Below are 20,385 nucleotides of genomic sequence, written 5' to 3' on the forward strand. Positions count from 1 at the left end.
GGCAGGAGGCAGAGGGTTGTGATAAATGGCTATTCCTCAGATTGGGTTGATGTAAGAAGTGGGGTTCCCCAAGGATCAGTATTAGGACCACTGTTGTTTTTGATTTTCATAAACGACATTGATGAAGGGATAGAGGGCATGATGTCTAAATTTGCAGATGATGTTAAAATTGGTAGAGTAGTTAATGATCACTGTCAAGCTGAGCTTCTTCAGAGAGACCTAGATAGACTTCAAGAATGGTCAGAAAAATGGCAGCTGTGCTTTAATCCAACAAAGTGTAAGGTATTACACCTGGGAAACAGTAATCCCAAAATAACTTATTCACTTGGTGGAGTTCAACTAAACCCAGTACTGGAGGAAAGGGACTTGGGTGTTACGATACGGTCAGACATGAAATTCTCTGAGCATTGTAAACAGGTTGCAAGGAAGGCCCATGGTGTCCTGTCGATGATCTATCGAACTTTTGCAAGTAGAGATAGGGACGTGATAATCCCATTATATAAGGCTTATGTTAGACCACACTTGGAATACTGTGTTCAAGTATGGAGACCGCACCTAAAGAAAGACATCGAGCTTCTTGAAAGGGTGCAAAGAAGGGTAACTCGCCTGGTGAGATCGGCAAAAGGGCGTCCTTATGAAGAAAGACTTCGAATATGTGGGTTGCAGAGTTTGGAAACTAGACACCTTAGAGGAGATTTGATTGAGGTGTTTAAGGCTCTGAGAGGCATCAGTAAAATGAATGAGGACAAAATTTTCAAGATTACAAATGATGCTAGAACTAGGGGACATAAATTCAAGTTACGGGGGGAAATGTTTAGATTGGACTGCAGGAAGTTTTATTTTAGCCAGCGAGTTATAAATTACTGGAATAAGTTGCCTTCATGGGTGGTAGAGGCCGACAGTTTGGGGAAATTCAAAGGTCATCTGGATAGTACTTTCGGGTGAGGGAAGCGCATAGGATGATAGGATTAATTTCCTTTTTATTTACTTTTTATTTCATTTTATTATTTTTATTTATTTATTAATTATTATTATTTATTTAATTTTTGTTTTTATCATTGTTTTGTTCGGATTTTTTTTTTTTTTTTTTTGGCTGGTGCAGCATAAGCCATAGGCTTTCTTGCACCATACGGCCGTTACTAATACTAACTGTATAAAAGTAATTGTTTTCACTTCACTACATATATTCATGTTTTGTAATATTTTATAATCCAGTGTGTATCAAATGCAATTGATTTAATAAATTAAGTAAATTGCATTTGATTAAATTCATCTGTGATTTAATAAACAATTGTTGCATACTGTCATAGTGCAGTTTTACTTATTTCTTCCTAGATTTTAATGACAATTGAAATATATCACATATGTAGTGTTTCTGCTGTGATTAATGTAATAAGTAAATAGTAGTGATTTATGTATTTAATAAACTAATAACAAAATAATGAGAAAAAAGCAATTTTTATGTGTGAACTGAGAACATTTATTTTTTATGCTTCTGCCATATTTCTTATTCATTATAATAATCAGCACACTGCAACAAACATAATATCCAGGGCTTCAACTTCAATATATATTACAAGGTATGTGATATATGAAAAAAAAATGAAATAATAAATTGCTGTATTATTTTAATGAATTTAGGATGGCTGGCCAATTTTTCTGAAAGAGCCAAATAGAAAAGCTAATGAAAATCCATCCACTGGGAGTCAAGTTGTTACATGTGGATGAATAGATGGACACACATGATGAAGACAATGTGCAGATATTAGGTGCATTAGCATATATGCCAAAGTAGCTAATAATAGTAATTCGTTTTGATTAATATATCTTTATTTACTTGAGAAAAAATATATATTTATGAGGGCTACCACTTGGGACCTCCATTTCCCTAATCATACTTTTTCCTTTAGGTATTAAGCTCACCATTGGTGAAGATTTTCAAGAACTGAACCCTATGAAATGGCAAGAGAGTGCTGTTCTTACAATTTTGGAAAATTAAGATACCTTTTGTTTCTGTCTATTCTAAGACTTTCTATAGTAGCAAAAAATGCATGTGGCATTCTATAAATTTTTCAGAAATTATAAGATACTAACCATAAAATAGTAGCTCAGATTCATTTCTAAATTGAATTGTTTTATATGCATGCTCTTGAAACAGTCCTGTTTAATAACTGTAATTAAGTTTTTTTTTTTTTTTTTTTTCATGCTGAGTGATAACTTTAATAACATGCCCTTATTCTCATGTGTGAACATAGATGCAAACTATATGCAGTATTTGGTTTGTCAACAACCTGAGCATTATCATCAGCTGTTATATCATTCATGTGTCCAATGTGATTCATCCCTTTCTTTCTAGTGTTTACATAAGCAAGAAGACTGATATTTTTCTTTACAGTCCTTGCCAGAAACATCTTCATAATCTGCCTTAGCTTGCATAACCCCTTTTGTGACTTGATCGCAGACTCGTTTATACATACTATAGGTTTTTGTATCCCCTGATAATTTATATATATTTCATGTTTATTCTACCATGCCACTAGTCTCATCAGTTCTGGCATCTACTTGGTCTGCCTTGAAGTATCTCTTAGTTGGTATAAAATGTTTACTAGCTTTTATGATTACTTCTCTGAATGCTTTCCATTTAGAATTTGCTATTGGTAACATCAACAGTGGATCCCACTGAATAGAGTTTAGAAACTGGCTGAGACCGTTGTAGTCACCTTTACAAAAGAAAGTCCTTTCCTTTGCACTTTACAATAATTACATATTTTAGTAAATCTGCAGATTCTTAATGCATAAAGAGTGGCTGTTGATAATTGGATCAAGAGTATTGCCTTCTTTTATTGACTTTTTAACATGCTGGTGTAGAACACAGTCATCAAATAAATCCACAGGGGTCTTGCTAGTGACTGTGTGTGACCAATCTACAAGTTCTGTTCATCATGTCTGGAAAATTAAAATCTCCCATTATAAGACATTCTGATTTACTGCTCCACTATATTTGTCTGTCTAGTTGTTTGTTATACTCTTTACAATCATTAGGCCTATAACATACTCCTCCTCTCAGTTTCCCCCAGTATTTATGTCACACTAAACTGACTCAGCGTTGCACTGGCCATCCACATTGACTGGATGCACTGTCTTAGATTCTATGTATTTCTTAACTAAGCACATAGTTCCTCCTCACTCTTGTCTTTCCTTTCTGTACACAGTGTACTCCCTATATTCAAATTTTGCATTCCTTAATCCTTTGTTCCTTAATCTATCAAAATCTAGTTATCTTCAAATCTCTGTTATAAAGAGCATCTTTCTGATCATAACCTCTCATGATTCTCAGATTATTCCTCCTGTCCGTGAGTGTAAAGATCTCTGAATTTACTTCAACTCCATAAATTTTTACAATCATGTAAAGTATCTGTCAATAAACTTTTACAAGAGCTGTTAACCAAAACCTGGAATATATTCACTCTACCTGTACTATTAACAAATAACAATAATGAACAAACCTAACATTCTTTGTGCTACTGGTCTGGGCTAGTGTTTTTAAATCAGACTTAAAAAAATCTCTTCTATTGAATACTGGTTTCTTAGATTTTTTTTTTTTCTTTTTCTTTAGGCCCAGCTGTGAGTCTGTGAGAACAACGTCTTTCATGGTCAGCTGAACCAGTTATTGAAAAATTGCTTTTTTGATTTTGGTTCTATGTTAACTTGTTAAATTTAGACTCTACCTCATTAATTTACAATAAATCTCTTTCCCTTGCAGCAAAATTAATTGAACTCATAAATTATTATATTGTTACTTTGTTTATTTTATTATTCACTTTTATCTATCTGTCATATCTATTTTATCTATCTATCTGTCCCTGTAGTAATTCCATGGTTGTCTCTGGACATTCTGTGCTTGTCATTGTTGTGTGTCATGTCTGTGCTTTGGAGCTGCTCTGGGATGCCCCCTGACTAACTTTTGGTCAATCCTCTGTTCCATAGCTTTTTGTATTAATGTGATCTACTGCTTTGCATTTCTGACTGGTAGCAAATAAACAGTTATTTTCACTAATAAATGGATATTATTATTTTGTTGGTTCAGATCCTGTTAACAACAGGAAGGAACTTTTCTTTTTTTTTTTTTTTTAATTAGACAGAAATTCAAATTCCTCCCACCAGCCAATCCTGGTACTTTACCCTCAAACAGACACCAACATGGCAAATTTTCTTTGCATTAGTCTAAATAAACCGATTTATTTTTTTTTATGTAATAAATATGAATATTTAAATATAAATGAATCCTTTATGAGTTGTGTACAGGTAATTCTCGACTTTACGAGTTAATTCGTTCCTAGCGAAAACTCATAAAGCGGGAATTTATTTCCCATAGACATAAGGTTAAAAATAGGGGTTATGTTCTCAACAATGAAATTAGTTAGCTAATTATTTTATGTTAAACAATAATTTATTTATCGAAAAAAATGAAAACGTAGCCTTTAAAATCAAGCAAATTATAATAATAGAGAAATTATTTACAAATGTTAAAGAATGTTTATTTTTCATCATCATCGACTAAATGCACACTCGTTGATCACTCATTAACGTCTCGGCACTCATTGGTTTGTTGCACAAGGAATCGTCGTCTTCAAAAATGTTTCAAGAGGCATTTGTTTCCAAGATAATCTTCTCTTTTCTTTATAAATTTCACTATTGCATGCATAAGCATTTTTTAATGGCACACACTAACATTGTGGGAATTGCAACTAACATGATTAGCATGGAGTAACAAGTTTATGAAGCTTAAAAAAAAAAAGGAATGAAGAGAAGATTCTGAAAATTTGTTTGTTTTTTTATACGATTGAAGATTTCAGTAAAGGGCAAACACATTTCACCATAATAATGTAAAAAACCTCACAATTCCAGCTATCGGTATTTTCGCAAATGTAATAACATCGAGTTTACTACCTGTTTATAATTGATTGCACTAACAGAAAAATCCAATAAATAGGAAAATGCAATTTTTATTGTTTTATGATGTGACCTCCAAAAATGTGCTTTAGAAAAATATCACAAGGGCGTTTAAAATTGATTCTTATAATGGAACATATGATAACGATGAAAGTGTAGTGCATTTTAATGATTTGAAATGGTAACTAATACAATTTACAAACCATGCTCGTGACCTTTTATATGGCCTTAAGGTCATGCTCATGACCTTAAAAATGACATTTTAGAGAGATATAGCTTAGTTATACAGCGGAAATTTCAACTTCCGAGATCTTGAAACAAATTACCAAAACACAACGTGTTATTGGGTTCACATTACGATATTTTAACAATAAGATGGTGTCTCTCGAATTGATTAATATCGTAACGCTGGGTACACTATATTGTATAGCTATGCACGTGGTTTGGAATGTGATATTTATGAATGTTTAACATTCATTTTTTGCAATTAATGTTCATATTTTCAATTTTGTTGATACTTGGGGAAAAAAAACTCACAAACCTGGGAACTCGTAAAGCGAGAACTGCCTGTATTTCAGATTGTTTTATTAACTGTAAGTCAAAATATTTTCCTCTGAGCAAGTGGATTATATTATTCCATGAGCAGTATTAAAAATGACTTGGAAGAACTCTTAGAGTTTGCTCTCTTCATTATTTTGACTAGGCCTGGAGATTTTGTTAAGAAAACAGTAAGCTAGAATTGACTCGAGTTAACAGAGGTGAATTTCTATTCTATATATGTTTGATGAACACTCCTAGTAGGTCTATACTGGTAGTTACTGTAATCCTGATGAAGAAATTAGAAATAATTAAATATTATGCCATTTAAATTTTAAAATGAGGAAGGTAGGCTATTTTCTCTACAAACTCAAAGTTATCATGTTAATAAAATAGAAGATGATCGGATTTTAAACTCCTAAGAGCCAGAATCAGGCATGATTTTTGTTACTGTCTCTAAATTGCACGTTTTTTTTTATATTAAACTGCAAAAATAAGTGTTTTGTAATAAGTATATTCACATAATTCATTTTTATATTGTTGAAATTGGTTATTTTTTTAATTTACTCACAATATCATGAAACACTATAATATTATAATTTTCTAACTTTACAAGTTTAAAGATTATTTTATCAATAAAGTTGTTTTGAAAAATCTAGACATTTTATTTTCAGAGGGGGAAGGAGAATTAAGTTTCTTACCTCATACTGATACCGAAGACATGAGCTTGAAACTTACCATACTAGAAGAAGAAGTTTTGGCTCGTAGTAAAGACTTGGAAGAACTTAGGAAAGAGGTATTTTGTTTTACATTCCCCCCCCCCCCCCCAAAATTTGTACAAATAAATCTTTTTATTTTGTTTTGGGATAAGCTAGCTTATCAGCAGAATTTGCTATCATGTGTTGTTGTCATGAAATGTTGAGTATATTCTGTTTTTCCTGTTATATTATTGAAAGGTGCTATTAAACAGGGTGCCTCCGTAGCCAGGTGGGCAGGAATAGCAGTGCATAGCACACGCTTCTTGATTAGACCGGGGTTCGAGCCCATGACCACCAAATACAGAGGATGCGGAAAGGTCAGGGAATGACCACCACATATCCCTGGAGCAATATGGCCTTAGTTGCTAATGCTCCTAAAAACCAAATAACAAACAGCTATTAAACATAATGTTATGCAGATCACATGTTGCAAAAGAATGCATTTTACTTTTGCAAAATGTATATAAACATCAACTAATAATGAATGATATGATATTTGCAAGAATGTGCAATTTTTACAGTTACAGCATTAATTTTTACTTAGTAGATTTTCCACTGAGTGAATATTAGAAATGAATTCCATTTCAGTTTTCTCTTGGACATCAGATATGTTGTTATGATATGAGGGATTAGCTAAAAGTTCCCAGACTTGTTCTGAGGATAGGAATACCTTAGTTACAGCTCAGCATTGTTCCCTTTAGAGTTTAATTCACAGAGTCCAGCAGTTCTGACACTGCTGAAACCCCTGTTTTTATAAAGCAGTTGGGGGGAGTCATCTGAATATGGAGGGTGGGTATTTACAGTTAAGTTGTGGTAAAAAAACTACTGCACCGAAAAGGCTGTATCCAGCAGCATGTTGATGTGATTCTGCAACTAGCTCTGATTGTGCTACTTTTCTTTTTCTAGACATTTTCTCATAATATCTTTCTTCAAAATTGCTAAAGGTTTCCATACAATACTGTTAACAGTTTGTCTTCCAAGAATAAATTTTTGATGAACCGAGCCTCCCTTTTTCAGTTGTGGAGAATACTCTTCCAGTAGGACAGCTGTTGCTTTGTTTCTGGATAATAACCTTAGAATTGAAGCTCTGTCCTTTCTGTGATCTAGCAAGTCCTAGCACACAAACAAGTTTTATTCTGCTTATGGTTGAGGGGAAGACAAGGGGCAAAATTTGCAATCTGCAACACATTCCAATTTTCAATTAAAATGCACTGACATGTTCTGCATGGTAGGTTTTAACAGATGATTTGATGAACTTTCCATGTTTTCGTCAGTCCTACTCAGCAGTGGATGACCTGAATATTTGAAATATGCAGCCAACGTTTGATCAATTTTTAACTTGAAAAAACTACCTGAATATCTGTCATTCCGTGGCATCATCACTGAAAGCTGAAAGCGTTCAGTGAATGAAGCTGTTTTGCCATATCGTCATTCAGCATATGCTGTGATTTCACTAATCACAGCATATGCTGAATATATGAACTTAAACAATGGTTTACACAACAAAGCAGCTGCTATAATGACAAAACTTGCCAAACTAACTCATAATGAAGCAATACAATGGTACCTAGTAGCACAAAGCCATACTATACACCATTTGCTCTCTTAGTTGCCAGGCGCCTCCGTAGCCAGGTGGGAAGGAGCAGCAGTGCGTAGCACGTGCTTCTTGATTAGACCGGGGTTCGAGCCCGTCACCACCAAATACGGAGGATGTGGAAAGGTCAGGGAATGACCACCGCATATCCCGGAGCAATATGGCCTTAGTTGCTAATGCTCCTAAAAACCAAATAAACAACAAACAAACAACTCTTAGTTGCCAGTCCAGCTTTTTTTGGCTTGCACCTTGTAAACATCAATTAATACTAGATTTTTAATGATCAGAAGGTATCATAGATGTCATTAATACCAGCTTTGAATGAGCTTGAACTGTTCAGATAGTGGTTAATTCTAATAGTTTCAAGTCCATTACACCTGGGGAACAGTAACTCCAAAATACCTTATACACTTGGTGGAGTTGAACTAAAGCCAGTAGTGGAAGAAAGGGACTTGGGTGTTACGATACAGTCAGACATGAAGTTCTCCAAGCATTGTAGACAGGTTGCAAGGGTGTTTGATTGTTTATTAATTGGTTTCTAGGAGCATTAGCAACTAAGGCCATATTGCTCCGGAGATATGCGGTGGTCATTCTGTGACCTTTACACATCCTCCATATTTGGTGGTCATGGGCTCGAACCCCGGTCTAATCAAGAAGCGTGTGCTACTCACTGCTGCTCCTGCCCACCTGACTACGGAGGCGCCAGGTTGCAAGGCAGGCCCATGATGACTATTGATGATTTATCAAACATTTGCTAGTAGAAGGATGTCATAATCCCATTCACTCCCCCTCTTACGGCAGCAAGAGGATCAGAGTGGAAGCAGAGGGTGCTAAGAATCTCTGGGTACGACCAGACTGCCATGCATGGAAACCAAACTTGGCCTGTTACAGTGTAAGATCGTTCATCAGTGAAGACAGGATATTAGAGCTGGAAAAGGAATTAGAAAATGTGAATTGGAATATCATCGGTTTGGCTGAAAGAAGAAGAATAAATAAATCATTTATAAGTTTATCAAGTGGAAATCTGCTGTACACCAATGGAAACAGTGAAAGGAGTGAAGGTGGGGTTGGCTTTCTGGTCCATAAAGATATAAAAAACAACATTTTGGAATTCAAAAGTACATCACCAAGGGCGACAAGACTACTACTCAGGATTTCTAAGAGGTATAAGCTAAAGGTTATAATGATATGCACCAACATCGAGCCATGATCATGAAGAGGTTGAAGAAATGTACACGGAAATTGAGAGTCTTCTAGATGAACAGAAAACTCACTATATATCATTAGGAGGAACTTCAATGCTAAGGTTGGAAAGAGAAAAAAAACAGAGAAAAAAAGCACAGAAAGGGGAACTATAGGAAATTTTGGAATTGGCGAAAGAAATGAAAGAGGTGAAAGACTTGTGGAATTTGCAGAATCTCGAGGAATGTCAGTAATGAACACTTTTTTCAAGAAAAGGGTGAACAGAAAGTGGACATGGAAGTGCCCAAATGGATTACCATCTAATGAAATTGACTTCATTCTCACTAACAGAAGATATATATTGTGAATGATGTTACTGTCCTGAACTAGGTAAATGTTGGAAGTGATCACAGAATGGTAAGATGCACACTTGATATAGATAAAAGAAAAGAAAGGAAAAAACTGACTTGAGTAAATAATACAAAGGTATTTCAGATAACAGAAGAGGAGAAAAAGCAGTATGTACTGGAACTTAAGAACAAGTTTGAGCTTCTGCAGACTGCTCAGGACCAAGATATCGATGAGGAATATTACAACTTTTTGAAAGTGATAAAGCCCAAGAAACCTACAGGTAAAAAGAAATCCCAAGAAAAAAAAGTTAGTCAAGAAACACTTGTCATGTTGGACCGAAGGCGACAAATGAAGAGCAAAAAAAAAAAAAAAAAATAACAAGGAGAAAATCGAGTATACTTGAGTTATGCAAAGCCATTAGAGACTCAGACAGGACATAAGAAAATTTAACACAAGAAAAGTAGAACAAGCATTAAGGGAAAACAAAGGATTTAAATCAGCAGCCATGAGCAGTAATACAGAAAGACAAATGATACTGAAACTGAAGAATAGCGATGGTGTACTTATAAATAGCAGAGAAGGCATAATTCAAATAGCAGAAGACTACTATAAAGAGTTATACAAGGAGCGAGGGAATGATGCCGGCAGTGGAGAAGATGGATTGCAAATTAGTAACACATACAACATACCTGATATCCTTCCTGATGAGGTAGAACATGCATTGAAGAAAATGAAGAGTCAGAAAGCCCCAGGGGAAGATGAAGTTACTGTAGAGTTATTAAAATTGGGAGAAAGAGACATGACACAAAACTGGCAAGACTCTTCACAAAATGCATTTGAAAAGGTGTGACACCTAAGGAGTGGAATAATGCAATCATAGTTTTGCTGCATTGGAAATTGGAAATTACAGACCAATTAGCTTGTTATCTCACATCTACAAGTTGTTCACAAGAGTCATTACTGACAGAGTAGAAAGAATACTTGATGAGAATCAACCGAAAGAGCAAGCTGGCTTTAGGACAGGATTCTCAACTTTGGATCGCCTTCACGTAATGTCACAGCTAATGGAGAAAGCAAATGAATATAAAACACCATTATGCCTGGCATTTGTGGACTATGAAAAAGCATTTGACTCCATAGAGCATAAGGCAATGTTTCGGGCACTGGAAAGACAAGGCATAGATACTCCATATATTATGATTTTGAAGAAAATATATGAGAATGCTACCTCCTTTATTAGACTAGACAAAGACAGTAGTAAATTTAAAATTGAGAAAGGAGTTCTACAAGGAGACACAATATCTTCGAAGTTGTTTACTGCTGCCTTTGAGGAAGCTTTCAGAAGTAGTCAGTGTGAATGGAGAGTACCTAAACCATTTACGATTTGCAGATGACATTGTGGAGATAAGCCACGATCCCAAAGAATTAGAGAAAAATCTTAATCAGTTATGCAGAGTTAGTAAGGATGTTGGACTAAAGATGAATATTGCTAAACAAAAGTAATGATGAACAAGTATGCCACAGAAAGGGAAATAATGATTGAAGGAGCAGTAATTGAAAAGGTGGAGTCATATACTTACCTGGGACACGTTATTAGCTGTAATAATTATAAATGGCTGGAAGTCAAGAGAAGAATAAATTTTGGATGGATAGCATTCAGGAAATATAGTCACATGCTGAGGAGCAATATCCCAAATTGTCTGAAACGTGAACTAATGAACCAATGTATATAGTCCCACCATAACTTGGGCACTCACCAAAAGAATGGAAGAGAAGCTGAGAACTACACTGCAAAGAATGGAACGAATTATATTGGGAATCAGACTGTTAGTTGAAAAGAGAAACACATGGATTAGGCAGCAAACTCAAGTAAAGGACATCCTTACCAAAAATAAAGAACTAAAATGGTCTTGGGCAGGACACATAGCTCGAAGACATGATGACAGATGGACTAAGAAAATAACAGAATGGTACCCAAGAGGAGCTAAGAGAAAACTGGAAGACAACAACAGGGATGGACAGATGAAATTCATGAGTTTGTGGGCAGTAAATGGATGGCCCTTGTTCAAAACAGAAGGAACTGGAAAGTTGCTAGATAGGCCTTCATCCTACAGTGGATTAAAAATGGCTGATGATGATGAATCCCATTATATGAGGCTATTGTTAGACCATACTTGGAATACTGTGTTCAAGTATGGAGACTGCACCTAAAGAAAACATTGTGCTTCTTGAAAGGGTCCAAAGACAGGTAACTCACCTGGTTAGATTGGCAAAAGGGCATCCATATGAGGAAAGACTTCAAATATGTGGATTGCAGAGCTTCGAAATTACACACCTTAGAGGAGACTTGATTGAGGTGTTTAAGGCTTTGAGTAAAATGAATGAGGACGAAATTTTCATGATTATAATTGATTCTAAAACTAGGGGCCATAAATTCAAGTTACAGGGGGGGGGGGTGTAGACTAGAATGCAGGAAGTTTAATTTTAGCCATGAGTTATAACTTACTGGAATAAGTTATTTACATGAGTGGTAGAGGCTGGCAGTGTTGGGGAAATTCAAAAATCAGCTGGATAGTTAATTATGGGAGAAGGGAAATGCATGGGTTGTCTATTTCCTTTTCTTTTATTAATTATTATTTTCTAAAATTTTCTACTTATTATTTTATTACAATTTTTTTTTTTTTTTTGGCTGGTGCAGCATAAGCCATAGGCTTCCTTTAACCATATGACCATTGCTAATACTAATATTTGTCTAGACCCAAACTTAGTGATGTTATCCGTATCTTACTATTTCCAGTAATTATTTCATGTATAATTTTGGAATGGATAAAAGGAAGTGTTTTGGTATGTGAAAGAAAATAGGATCATTATTTTGATCAGTGTAAAACAAAACTTAGTTTGTCTCAAAGAACAAATAATAACCTTTTATTTATGTTTTAAATGAAGGTAATTTGCTTGCTTAAGACCACAAATTAATCATAGGAAATAAAGTGCATATTCTAATATACTGCTTTTAAACTTTTTTTTTAACTCTTATTAATTCACACATTATTATTAATGGTCATGCCCTATTTAGGCATTTATACTGAGTAAAAAAAACTGAGTATGGTGGTAATTTTAAAATGTTATTACAATGAAAAGTCATTGAGCTAAATGTTGTTAAACAAGGCACATAAATAACCTGTAGCTGAAATGGCATCACCATTAGTTTTAGAAACCTGATTTTTTTTTCAAATGACTACTAAGAAAAACTTGCATTTCAGTTTTGCATATGAATAAAAATATGTAGTACTGTTACCATAATGCACCTTACTTGAAATATCTTTCTGTCCTTAGTATTTTTTTTTTTTTTTTTTGTATTAGCTGAAAATCGGATTCATATGTATATTCAGATCATGATTCCAGCAAAACTTTAAGTTGTTTTTTTTTTTTTTTTTTTTTTTATATGTAAACCCCAAACACGAGAGGTATAAGAACCTATAGCACTTAGTACCATGCTTGGGTTGGAGGTTGAGAAGACGAAAGAAGCTATTTGTTGACATTGGACTTGAACTTCTGTAGACTGTAATTTTCAGGAAATATGTATGAAGGAAGGTTGTTCCAGAAAAAGGCAGTTGAATGAATAAACGAGGAAGATGAAAAGTTGGTTCTGTGAGTTTGAAGTTGGACAGTAAAATGGATGTTGGCTGGTGGCGGCACGTGTTCGGACTGTTTTGAAAGAGAGTGGGAATTATAGAAGCCAATTCAGAAGAACAGTGCCCATGGAAGTATCTGTAGAAGAGGCATGCAGCAGAAACAGTACGTCTATGAGAGAGCGAGTGGAGAGACTCTGTTAGAGATGAATCATTAATTAACCTAACTGCCCTCTTCTGAATGGAATCAAGAACCTAAGAGAGGTTTTGGGGGCACCACCCCAGTTGTGGGAACAATATTCCATGGCAGGGCGGATTTGTGATTTATACAGAGTGAGCAGCTATTTGGAAGAAAAGTAATGCCGAGAGCGAAAGAGAAAACCAAGTGTTTTAGATGCAGAGGAAGCAATATTTGTAATGTGCTTGTGCCAAGAGGGATTAGAAGTCAGGGTAATCCCCAAAAGAGATATATCATTTTGCCAAGAAATCAGAGTGTCACTAAAGATAAGCATAGGAGCAGAAGAATCCTTTTTGCGAGATAAAAGACAAGACTGAGTTTTTGAAGGGTTGAAATCAACTAAGTTGTCTTTGCCCCACTGGAGAATTACCTGAAGATTGACATTTAAGAAATTGGTAGCAGATTTTCAAGAAATTGATGCTGATTGAGCAGGACAAGGTTTCTGAAAATGGAAAGTGGAATGCAATGTGCTATCATCGCAAAACTATGGATAGGATTTCCAGTCAATGGAAGAAGGTCTTTAATATACAAGAGGAAAAGAACTGAACCTTGGGGGACACCGGCATTAGTGGAGAAGTTAGAAGACAGAGAGCCATCTACCATCACCCTCAGTGAGCAATCAGAGAGAAAACTGGATAACCAATTACTAAAACAGTTGGCAAACCATAAGATGGAAGCTTGTTTAGAAGACCTTTATGCCAAACACGATCAAAAGCCTTTGAGATGTCAAGAGCAACTACTTGTATTTCCCCAAACCTTTCCATTGAATTAGTCCATAGATGAGTAACATAAGCCAGAATATCACCAGTGGATCGACACTGACGGAATCCATACTGGCGATTGTTGGTCAGACGGAAGGTTTCTAGGTAGTTTAAGAGTTGGCAGTTAATTGATTTGTCTATTACTTTAGAAAGAGTAGAAGTAATTGCAATGGGACAATAATTGGATGGGAGGGATTTGTCACCCTTTTTAGGAACTGGCTGGATATGAGAAAATTTCCAAGCAGAAGGAAAAACACCTTTGGAATAAGAAAGTGAAAAAAGGCGGCAAAGAATAGGAGTAAATTCAGAATCACAGATTTTGAGAACAAGTGGAGAAATATCATCGGGACCTGGAGCTTTCTTAGCATCAAGATTAGTCAAAATCTTTTTGATATCCTTTTGACGGAAGACCATAGGAGGCATTAAATGGAGCGTGTTGGGAATGGTGGGAGGTGTTTTACCAAGATCATTAATACGTGTGTTGGAAGAAAAATGGGATGCTAGCAGGTCAGCTTTATCCTTAGCTGAAGTGACAACAGAACCATCTGGTTTGGACAGAGGTGGGAGCAGAGAGATGGGCAAAAGTTGCGGCGAATAACTTTGGCAAGAGACCAGAATGCTCCGCTACCATTCGGGCAAGAAGCAAGTTTTCTACTCTTAGCCTGTTCAAACTCTAATTTAGGCTGATTAATAACTGCTTTACAATTGTTGTGAGCTTTGGTGTAGGCAGAAAATGAAACTGGAGAATTAGAAACAAGCCAATTCCGATATGCAACATTCTTCTCTTGAACAGCCTTAGCACACATATTGGAAACCCAAGGTTTAGATTAAGGACGAGATTTTAAAGTGGAGTGTGGAATAAAGGATTCCATTCCTGCAAGAATAATTTCACTGACACGATCTGCGCTAACATTGATATCAGAAGTTTTGAAACAGTAATCCGACCAAGGAAAAGAAGAAAAGAAGTCTTGCAGGTCATCCCATTTTGCATTCTTGTAATGCCAAACAACACGCGGTATGGAATAGCCATGAGATAAAGGTTCCATTGGAGAAGAGACAATCACCAAGTTGTGAGCTGAAGTGCCTAAAGGACCTCTCACTTCGACCGTGTACTTAGAAGGGTTGTTTGTGAGAAAAAGATCAAGCGTATTGGCTGTATGATTAGGATTGTCCGGTATTCTTCTAGGTAAATGAACAGTCTGTGCATGGTCATTAGTAATTGCAAAAGCCTCAGAATTCCATCAAGCTGGGTCGTTGGACTAGAAAATGGAAGCCAGCTGGAGTTGTGAACATTAAAATCACCAAGGAAAATTACCTCACTGTTAAGAAAGTTGGAATGGAGAAAGTCAAGTTGCAAAGAGAGGAAGTCAAAGAGCTCCAAGTGATTAGTGGAATTGGGAGAACAGTAGAGACAACAGATGAATTTGACACAATGAGGTAGAGAGATTTTAAGCCAGAGAAGGTCAAAGAGAGGAGATTCCAAATTGCCAAGTATCTGACAGGGAATATCAGAATGGACATATGCACAAGTACCACCTTTGAGGCGAAAGGAATCATACATCGAATAATTTGGGCATCTGAGATGGACAGTAGTTAAATCAACTGATAAATGAGATTCTGTCAGAAAAAGTACATGGGGTTTGGCAGACTGCAAGTGGAAATGGACATCGTTGAGATTAGAATTGGGACCACATATATTTGTGAAATGAATTAGGAAGTGCTTAGGAGGTTTAGATATTTTCGCAGATAAGCTTGCTCTATTAGTTTGACAATTCATGTTGTATTCAATAGTAAAAAAAAGATGGGTGGGACATGCTGTATGAAGTAATGAAATTTTTGGATATGGCACACACATCGTAAGAATATACCCAGATCCTTGACATAACGTGGCCTCAATAATGCTCCCCGCATACACACTACTCGGACTCCCTCCAGTCACTATCTGGCAGAGTAGAGGTAGCAAGATTATACACTAGCTGATCCGGAAGCCTCCTAGAGAGTTACCAATAGGTTTGGTCCGATGTAATAACTAGCGGCTGCCCTGCGAACACCATTTTAGAGCTGTACCCTCGAAATGTAAGGAATATTGGATCTCGCCACGATGTTCATCATAACCTCAAAAGCCATCAATCATACTGCATGATGGAAGAGATAGGGAAAGGTTGACCGGAACTTAGGTCTAGAGACTAAACATGGGTTCCACCACTTCAAGTCTCCAATAAGCAAAGTTGTGGTATTGCACCGGTTGATGAGAGTCATCTACCACCTAGTACTGCCTGGTAACATAGAGGAGCGGCATTCCTCCATGTTGTGTGGACGCCACACCTCGACCCATGCTTATGTTGGTTTACACCTGGGTGGTTACCCACCATGTACTTGTGCATGGAGGTTATACGCAGGATTACAAACAGTTCCACCATCGTGAAGGTGCAAGCAAAGGATTTGGCTCTCACAGACCGTCTGGACTTCGCCGAAATTGGGTCCACTTGACTTGAGTTTCACCCGAATATCAGTTCCATCAGTGTTTTAGACTCCCAGGTAGCAAGTACAGCTTGTCTGGCATATCTGAGAGAATGTCTGTGACAACCTCAAGGACCCAAGTGTATTATATACCTGAATTCTCTGGATTATGCTTGCACCTGACTTTTTTTTCTTTTTTTTTTTGTGTCAATTCATGTAAATATATACTATGTATAAGTATAGTGCAAAAGCATCAATAATACATAGCCAAATCTGAATGAACAGAATATTAGCAAAGCAGCATCGTTTTAAGTTATATCTCATATTGTGAATACCTTCACGAGTTGTCATGATATTGCACTACTGCGAATAAGTAACGCTTCACCTGTGGAGAAGACTAATGTTACTTATTCTCAGATGGATACCACCACCCATACTGCACCGTTTCAGGGCTATTTTGTATTTGTGTGGGATAACTCGACTATCCAGTTTTCCCTATTAGACTTAGAAAAGCAAAAAGATTGAGGGAAAGTAATAGTAGGAGTGGAAGAGGAAAAGAAACGGTGCAGAAGAATGAAAGGGACAGTAACTCCTTCAACTCACACCACTCATAAACTCCTCGAATAGGCAACGCTTCCCCAGTGGAGAAGGTTGTTGTTACCTACTCTTGGAAACTCCGGACATCATCAGGCTTCCCCCTGGTGCCATTTCAGGGCTATTTGGCCCTTCTTCGGTGGGTGGTTAGGTTCCCAAGTGATGCAACGATGGAAAAACAGTTATGAAGTATAACTCCACAATATGTGAGATGCCTGATGGTGTATGATGTATTTAGACTATAAAGCGTTTAGGGCATAAGCCTCAAGGAGAAGTCTAGACTATGTATAAGTATAGTGTGAAAGAATCAATAATACATAGCCAAATCTGAATGAACAGAATATCAGCAAAGCGACATCGTTTTAAGTTATATCTCATATTGTGAATACCTTCACAACCAGTTGCCATGATATTGCACTACTTCGAATAAGTAATGCTTCACCTGAGGAGACGACTAATGTTACTTATTCTCAGCTGGATACCACCACCCAGACGGCACCATTTCAGGGCTATTTTGTATTTGTGTGGGATAATAACTCGAATGTCCAGTTGTCCCTATTAGACTTAGAAAAGTAAAAAGGTAGAGGGAAAGTAATAGTAGGAGTGGAAGAGGAAAATAAACGGTGTAGAATAATGGAAGGGACAGTAACTCCTTCAACTCACACCACTCAAAAACTCATAATAAACTCCTCGAATAGGCAACGCTTCCCTAGTGGAGAAGGCTGTTGTTACCTATTCTTGGAAACTCCGGACATCATCAGGCTCCCCCTGGTGCCATTTCAGGGCTATTTGGCTCTTCTTTGGTGGGTGGGTAGGTACCCGAGTGATGCAATGATGGCAAAACAGTTATGAAGTATAACTCCACAATATGAGAGATGCCCGATGGTGTATGATGTATTTAGACTCTTGTATTTAGACTGATTTATTTATTCATTAACTCGTTGTGAAGGTATTCACAATATGAGATATAACTTAAAATGATGCCACTTTGTTAATATTCTGTTCATTCAGATTTGGCTGTGTATTATTGATGCTTTCGCACTATACTTATACATAGTCTAGACTTTTCCATAGCTTGAGGCTTACACCCTAAACACTTTATAGTGTAAATATATACATAATTATTGGAAATGATTAAAAATGATTACTGAAAATATATACTTAAAGCTTTTCAGCAACTATAATTGCTTCATGAAAGATTACTTCAAAATATACCTAAATAAACACCATAACAGTGCACATTTTGGTGGGATTATTATTGGTACACACACACACACACATGTGATTCTGGAAGACGTGACCACAATGAAAAAAGTTCAGAACATAGGCCTCGAAATGCTTCATTTTCAAGTTTTTGACCATGGTCAGGTCTTCACTAGCTTTCAATATCATTACTTCTGGTGATGTCAGCTATTCATATTGTCAGCTATTCATATGATTTTTATTTAATCTCAGTACATGTTATCCACATTCTCAAGTGGTAGTTGTGCCTTTTAGATATGCCTGTACAAATGATAATTACAGAGAAGTCAGGCATATATCTATCTGAAAGCATTTTCACAGCGATCATGTCTTAACAGGAAAATGTTTTGAGGCCAATAGATTATATAATCTTATAGAATATTGTCATATAGAAAATTAATTGCACCTGCAAATGCTGAGGAGAGAGAGTTGACTGAGTACTGAGGTAGAAGAATGAGTTCAGAATCAGATTGAGAAGAGGCCTGGAACCAGCATGAGGAAGTTGGCAACAGTCAGGCTTCTTTTTGAGAAGAATTTGCATCCTTGGAATCTATATAGCAAGTGCAGTTTGCCCCACCAAGCAATTTTCTAGCATGCATTCATTTTGCAGTGCAGCATTGTTTTGACTTTCAAACCTATGGGCTGAGGAAACTGTTTGGGATCATTCGATCTCAGCATCAGCAGTAGTTCATCATCAGTGGGCCTGGTATCATTGATGACTATTTAATTTAACTTCTTGTATGGCCATGTACCACATAGATGTGGTGGTAACATTTACATAGTTTTTTTTGGAAAATGATTTGCTTGCTTTGATTGTAGATATACCAGGAGAGAGCATGAATGTGATTTATATATGTGGGAAGTTCCCACATTTTAGCATTACTGCTTGTGAGTTGTCAATATCTGTTATCTTGGCTGTTGGATAGGCCAACTGAAAGGTTTAAATGCTTACTAGATTTGAATACATGTGGGTACACCCAAAAGTGCTAGTCTATTCCAGTTAACAATTAAGAGTGTTTATGAACACATTGTGGGCTGCCATACAGTCAGGAAAACTAATTTTCAGTGTATTTTACAGTCAATGTGAAGACGTTGATATCCATATCACTGTTCAAAGAGGCCATTTTGAATACTTGCTGTGACATGAAAGAGGCTAACCTCTTTTGATACCTTCACAACAGTGGTTTTTTGGGATCATGAAGAGTAGCAACATAGGCATAACTCACAAAGAAGTGTTTTCAGACCTACGTTCATGCGAACATTTTTTAGAGCTCACTCCCCAGCTTTGATCAGACCTTTTGGAATCGCCCTGAATATAGGACGTTTAAAAAGTATGGGTCTAAAACAAGAGGGAAAAAAAGAAGTCATATAATCATTTGTGTGATGAATGGTTAAGGAACTATGGTTTTTTGAATTTTAAAAAATGGCTATGAAGTTTTGAATGATAAAAAATAATTAAAATAATAAAAAAATAAATAAGAATGAGCAGAATCATCTTAGTAAAATATTTATTTATACTAGCTATGTGTCTCTGCTTGTTTTAACAGGCACATGTAGCTACCAAGCAATCTGGCAGAAATGTCTACCAAAATGACTTAAATTTAAAAATTGATGCATCTGATGAAGTGAGTCAATGTGAATTTTAGTTTCCTTCATTATTGGTTTAACTTTTGATCTCAATCATTAATTACTTTGTTATTAAAGAAGTTTGGCCATAAAAAAAATAAAAGAAAATAGTTTTTTAGGCTTTGTTAAGCTTATTCTCGCATATAATTATCAAGGGGCTTACATCTGGTGAGTATGGGCTAGGAAAACTCAGGGTCCTGAGCTGGATATCATCATTCTTCTCTTTCTTGGTGATTCCCTTCTACTTTTGACTCTCTCTCTCTCTCTCTCTCTCTCTCTCTCTCTCTCTCTCTCTCTCTCTCTCTCTCTCTCTCTCTCTCTCTCTCTCAGGGTAACTTGGGGAATTTTCTTTCTTTCTTTCTTTCTTTTCTTTTTTTTTTTTTTTTTTTTGAACACTGCTGGCATCATATATCATTGCAGCATATTCCTACAACTGCCAGTTCCCACTTGCTTCAGA

The 20,385-nt window shown here is 36.3% G+C and overlaps 1 protein-coding gene across 1 annotated transcript in view; it reads left to right on the plus strand.

Annotated features, from left to right (window-relative positions):
- The window catches only part of LOC150079265 (uncharacterized), a 359,584-nt gene that overhangs the window by 80,137 nt on the left and 259,062 nt on the right, over positions 1-20,385 (plus strand). Inside the window, exon 3 of the mRNA XM_090383011.1 lies at positions 6,165-6,286. Within this exon, the coding sequence (XP_090239137.1) occupies positions 6,165-6,286 (122 nt within the window). The remainder of the gene's footprint in view (positions 1-6,164; positions 6,287-20,385) is intronic.

Source organism: Mastigoproctus giganteus, chromosome 10 (genome assembly GCF_048544385.1).
Source record: "Mastigoproctus giganteus isolate SK-2022 chromosome 10, ASM4854438v1, whole genome shotgun sequence".
Taxonomy (NCBI): Eukaryota; Metazoa; Arthropoda; class Arachnida; order Uropygi; family Thelyphonidae; genus Mastigoproctus; species Mastigoproctus giganteus.